This window comes from Tupaia chinensis, unplaced genomic scaffold (genome assembly GCF_000334495.1).
Source record: "Tupaia chinensis unplaced genomic scaffold, TupChi_1.0 Scaffold000078_1, whole genome shotgun sequence".
In the NCBI taxonomy this organism is placed as follows: domain Eukaryota; kingdom Metazoa; phylum Chordata; class Mammalia; order Scandentia; family Tupaiidae; genus Tupaia; species Tupaia belangeri.
Genome location: NW_006159539.1, coordinates 2,178,711 through 2,184,533, shown reverse-complemented (window position 1 = coordinate 2,184,533; position 5,823 = coordinate 2,178,711). Strand labels below are relative to the sequence as shown.

At 48.1% G+C, this 5,823-nt stretch overlaps 1 protein-coding gene across 1 annotated transcript in view; it reads left to right on the top strand.

Annotated features, from left to right (window-relative positions):
• The window catches only part of IDH3A (isocitrate dehydrogenase (NAD(+)) 3 catalytic subunit alpha), a 16,587-nt gene that overhangs the window by 6,853 nt on the left and 3,911 nt on the right, over positions 1 to 5,823 (top strand). The window contains exons 5-10 of the mRNA XM_014584864.1: positions 948 to 1,135; positions 1,525 to 1,658; positions 2,958 to 3,060; positions 3,159 to 3,223; positions 4,109 to 4,193; positions 5,043 to 5,195. Of these exons, the coding sequence (XP_014440350.1) occupies positions 948 to 1,135; positions 1,525 to 1,658; positions 2,958 to 3,060; positions 3,159 to 3,223; positions 4,109 to 4,193; positions 5,043 to 5,195 (728 nt within the window). The remainder of the gene's footprint in view (positions 1 to 947; positions 1,136 to 1,524; positions 1,659 to 2,957; positions 3,061 to 3,158; positions 3,224 to 4,108; positions 4,194 to 5,042; positions 5,196 to 5,823) is intronic.

Sequence of the window (5,823 nt, the reverse complement as noted above, 5' to 3'; positions counted from 1 at the left end):
CTCTTCTTTTCCCCCCTGTTTTCTTTTTTTTTTTTTTTTTTTTTTTTTTTTTTTGTCTTTTTAAAAAAATTTTGCCAAGGGCACATGTCTCACCAGAAAGAAACAGTGAGAGGGAGGGAAAGGAAGAAAGCAGCTCCCAATGGGGCTGTCGGAGCCATGTTTTTCAAGTTTCCAGGATTGGGATTTTGCATGCCTAAAATCCCAAAAGAAGAATGGAGGAGAAGGGATTGTGGCATGGCCACCCCCTGGGAGGTGATTTCTTGCTTTCTGTCTGTCTTTCCAGTGAGTGCAACCACCATATAGCAAAAATCTTTAAAAAACATACACACAGATCCAGTTTTCATCTCATAAATGTTATTTACCACCCAGGAGGCTTAGGCAAATTTCTGACCCTATATTTCCCCTTTCTTCCTTTTTTTTTTTTTTTTTTTTTTTTTTTAAAATTTTTTCACAGACACACGTTGTCTTTTTAAAAAAATTTTGCCAAGGGCACATGTCTCACCAGAAAGAAACAGTGAGAGGGAGGGAAAGGAAGAAAGCAGCTCCCAATGGGGCTGTCGGAGCCATGTTTTTCAAGTTTCCAGGATTGGGATTTGAACCACATGGTTGGCCATGTGGGATCCAGTTCCCTTAACCACCAGGCCATGGCGTGTGCCCTTTTTTCTTTCCCTTTGAATTGATAGTGATAGAGTTCCAGCTCGTAGGGTGACCATATGGACTACACAATGTCAAGCACTTGATAAGATGCTTGGTCCTTAGCAGCTTCTCAGGGTGAGAGATGCAGTTAATTTTCCAGGAAGCTTCCATGAGGAGAGTTTCCTGCTCCATCGGATCTGAGGGAGAGGGTGGAGTCAGGGGCGGAGCATATGTGCTAAGGTAGCCCAGCTGGTAGGCCACACGGGGGGCCAGAGTCTATCATGTTGTCATCTGGGTATTCTTCATTATAGGGCCTTTAAAGACCCCAATAGCAGCTGGTCATCCGTCTATGAATTTATTACTGCGTAAAACATTTGACCTTTATGCAAATGTCCGGCCGTGCGTCTCAATCGAAGGCTATAAAACCCCTTACACTGATGTAAATATCGTCACCATTCGAGAGAACACGGAAGGAGAATACAGTGGAATTGAGCATGTGGTACGTTCACTTCGGATATTTTATTCCTATGGGTTGCTTTCTGTGCACTCAGGAGAGTTATTCCAATTCCCTCTTGGAAATATCTCCCAAAGACATAGTTTTCCACTGGGGAGGAGATGTGGGAGTCTGTCTTGGTGCTGGGTCTCTGACTAACACTGCCCAAGTGGGTGCCAGGAGGACCCGGGCCTGGGAACATGCCCTCTGGGTCTTGAATCCCCACTTCACAGGTGGCCATCTGATACTACTCACAGGGCTGGGTTAACATTGGCGTGCCGTGTGCTAGCTGGCATGTGTGGGCATGCCATCAATGAAGCGGCGCACCTCCACCACCACCCAGTACCGCGCTGTCACCGCACCCTTTCCAGAGTGGCTGGACTTCTGTCTTTCAGATCGTGGATGGCGTCGTGCAGAGCATCAAGCTCATCACCGAGGAGGCCAGCAAGCGCATCGCTGAGTTTGCCTTTGAGTATGCCCGGAACAACCACCGGAGCAACGTCACGGCCGTGCACAAGGCCAACATCATGTGAGTCTGCGCGTCCCACCCTACCTCACTCTGCTCCTGGGACAGCATGATGTGGCTTCCTCGCCCAGAAAAGAACCTTGTAACAGTTGAGGGTCTGGCCTTTCTCTTCTGTCATAATCTCCTATTAACTGTGCCTCACTGGGGGACTGGTGACAGGAGCACATGCAGAGGGCATGGAAATTCGGGTCCATGGAAATTCGGGTCCCCTTTTGATAACTCTCAGTCAATGAGAGTTATCAAAAGGGGAAGCTGGGGAACCAGCAGTTAGCGTAATGGCTATGTCGCTGGACTCCCACGTAGTCGACCGTGGTTCACATCCCGGACCCGGTGGCTTAAAACCCACGCCGGGCGCGGGTGCGTGCGTGCCCAAGATCCCGAGAGGAGAATGGAGGAGAAGGGATTGCGGCGTGACCATCCCCCCTGGGGGGTGATTTCTCGCTTTCTGTCTCTATGTCTCTCTCTGTCTGTCTGGCGAGCGCACGCGCCCTACAGTGAAAATCTCTCAAAAAAAAAGGGGAAGCTGGAGACTCAGGGCCTGCAGATGCTGTGGCCAGTTACCAGAGGCCACAGAATTTCTGCCCTAGAAGTGGCATGGTGGGAGTGCTTCTGAGATGGCCACGTGCTCAGGGGCTTAAAATAGTTGGTGCTAATACTACCTGATAACGTTACTCTAGCAGCTTAAGTTCGCCTCATCCCCAGAGTATTAAAGGCCATCTAAATCTATAAACAGTTTTCCTCGCCTAAGAAAAATGTAAAACAGGGACTGGCAGGTGGTATGGTGGTTAAGGCACTGGATTCCCACATGGCTGACCATGGTTCAAGTCCTGGACCTAGTGACTTGCTTTTTCACTTTCTCTCTCTGGTCAAATTAAAAGATAATAGTAGTAATAATAATAATAACAATTAAATTAAATTAAATAATTCTTTGAAAAGAGTGTAGAACATGTAAAATAGTAAAATCATGTAAATACTAGGTAAGCTTTTAAAGCAACATTAATGATATTAATGGATATTTCTTAGTTCATGATGGAAAATACTGTAAAAATAAAGCCATTTCTATTATGATCAAGCTGTTTTACATTTTTATTCTTCTGTGCTTCCAGGATTCTAAAACATTTTCACCTTGTATTTTATTAAAATAATTTCACCCTTATTGGTCAGAAATAATTTTACTGTTATTGAAATCAGACATCTTGGCTTCCAGAACCTAAATTTCTTGAACTTCCTTTACGTCTTGAATTTGATCCTTTTCTTTTTGTAAGCCTCTGTTCTCAACTGCTTTTATTTGCTTAAATACAGGCGGATGTCAGATGGACTTTTTCTGCAGAAATGCAGAGAAGTTGCAGAAAACTGTAAAGATATTAAATTTAATGAGATGTACCTTGACACGGTGTGTCTGAATGTGAGTATGTATTCACACTTAACTGCGACTTTTTCTGGCAATGGTGTGTGTACGTAGAGCGCAGTTTTTGATTCCTAACGCAAACGTCTTCCTTGCAGATGGTACAAGACCCATCCCAATTTGATGTTCTTGTTATGCCAAATTTATACGGGGACATCCTTAGGTGAGTCTACACCCTTTCTATCTCAGCCCGTAGTTTAAGCCTGCTGCAATTTTCAGCCCGTTCTATAAAATAGAGCACTTGTCCTAAGAGAGGCGTTGAGGTCTGAGCGATGTGGAGGTGATCACAGGGACGACATGCTGGGTGGCTTGTTGGTTCATTTGCCAGATCCGTGCTGGGCTGTTGTCCCCGGTCATTAGTTCAGCCTTCCTGTTTTCAGGTGTTTGATTGATTGATCCATCTTGGGGTGGTTGGTTATGTAGAGCTAGGGAGGTGGTGGTCATTTTCACAAGTTTTGGTAAGTTTTGACACGATTTCAGGCTTACAGAAAAGTTGCAAGAATGACCCCCAGAATTCCCCTGTACTCAGAGTCCGCAGATGTGCACATTTTCCCTGCTTATGTTAGAACTCTTCCCCTTCCTCTCCCTCCCTCCTTCCCCCTCCTCCGTCCCAGTCTCTCTCTCTCACTCGCCCCCACACACACAGGGCACGCTGGCCACGTGGTGGTTTTCTAAGCCATCTTTCCTTCTGCGTTTATGCACTGGCGTTCTGAGGATGAGCTTTTCCTCCGCGGTTGCTTACTTATTTATATCCACGCGGCTCACGGTCCATTTCATTCAGTGGTGTCTCCGTCATGGTCATCGTTTATGTGGCTGCTCAAGCTGACTGGGCCCATGGGGCGTCCCTCTGACCCAGCCCTCCATCCTTCGGCATGCCTGGCTTTCTGGCACAGTGCTCACTGCTCCAGGCTTGACTGCGCTTTCCTGTCCTTGCCTCTGGGGAGCGCTGCTTCCTTAGTGGATGGTGGTATTTAAACACTAAAATCTGGATGCTGGGTGAGGTGTTTTATTTTTGAACACATCCTTTGAAATGCTTTTCTGCTCCCAGTGACCTGTGTGCAGGATTGATCGGAGGTCTCGGTGTGACACCAAGTGGCAACATTGGAGCCAACGGAGTTGCAATCTTTGAGTCGGTAAGGACACCGGGACCCAGAGGGGTTGGCTCAGAGCGGTGACAAGCCAGGAAGCATTATCCGTATCAATGTGGTGTCTTGTTTGTTTGGTTTGAACATCTGTCCATCTGTTCCTTCTGAGAGAGAGAGAGCCAGCCCCAGCAGGGCCTCCCACTACAGCCCACTCCCACCCTAACAAGCACGCATCACGGGCACACAGTGCATGCCAGTGGGTAGGGTGAGGCTCTGGGATGCCAACCGGGCACCTGCCCATGTGGGTGCAGTTGTGGTACCACAGTGCCACCCACCTGCCCCTAATAATTTTGTTTCAACTCTTGAGTTTTTCAAAGTGTCGAAGGGAAAGGATGCTTTGTACTGGATATAGCCTTGGGTGGTTTGTTCATTTCCCTGTGAATATTTCTTTATTCTGTATCCTTCCTAACTTTAAATATTTTCCAGAAGTTACCCAGAAAAGGTTGTATTTCATACTTATAAAAGATGTGCTTTCGGCCCAGCAGGTGACATGGTGGTTAAGGCACTAGACACTCCCACATGGGTGACCACGGTTCGAATCTCGGACCTGGTGGGTCGCTTTATCACTCTCCCTCTCTCTCTTTCTTTCTGTCTCTCTCTGGTCAAATTAAAATCGAATGGATAAATAAAATGAGTAGTTCTTTAAAAAGAAAAAAGATGTGCTTTAGCGCTTCAGTTACCCGAGGTCCGCTTTCTCACATCTCTGCCAGAGGACGCACATGCAGTAGCTGTGGGTCGAGGCTTACTAATGGTCAGGGGAGGTGACTGGCCCCAGCCTCCCCAGGAGGGGCTGGTCGCTGTCTCCCTCGTGCCGATGCCACCTTCCCCAACGCACAGGTTCACGGGACTGCCCCGGACATCGCGGGCAAGGACATGGCCAACCCCACAGCCCTCCTGCTCAGCGCCGTCATGATGCTGCGCCACATGGGCCTCTTTGACCACGCCGGGAAGATCGAGGCCGCGTGTTTCGCCACAATCAAGGACGGAAAGGTATCCGCAGTCCTGACTCGACTCGCCCCGGGTCAGAGCTTGCTTCCCTGTGTCTTTCCCTGCGTGATGGGGACAGATGGTTGTTCTCACAGGGTCGAAGGGTGTGATGTCGAATAGGGCTCCTTACTGAGGGTGTCCTCGTTGAACTTGCGGGAGTACGTGCCCACGTGTGTGCGTTCTCTGAGGTGAGACTCCACGTATACATATCCGAGAAGGGTTGAGAAGAATGCTGCAGACATCAGAGGCAGGTGCAGGCCCAGTAACCCAGTTGTCAGCTGTGTGGTCTCCGCCAAGCCCATTATTTTTCCAGGCATTTTTCCTTCTCTCAAGTATCTATTAAGAATACATTGTGGGACCAGCAGTTAGCGTAAAAGCTATGTCGCTGGACTCCCATGTAGTCGACCGCAGTTTGAGTCGCGGACCCGGTGGCTTAAACTCAGGCCGGGCGCGTGTGCATGTGTGCCCAAGATCCTGAGAGGAGAATGGAGGAGAAGGGATTGAGGCGTGGCCATCCTCCCTGAGGGGTGACTTCTTGCTTTCTATCTCTCTGTCTCTCTCTGTCTTTCTGGCAAGTGCACACGCCCTATAGCGAAAACCTCTCCAAAAAAAAAAAAAAGAAAGAAAAAAC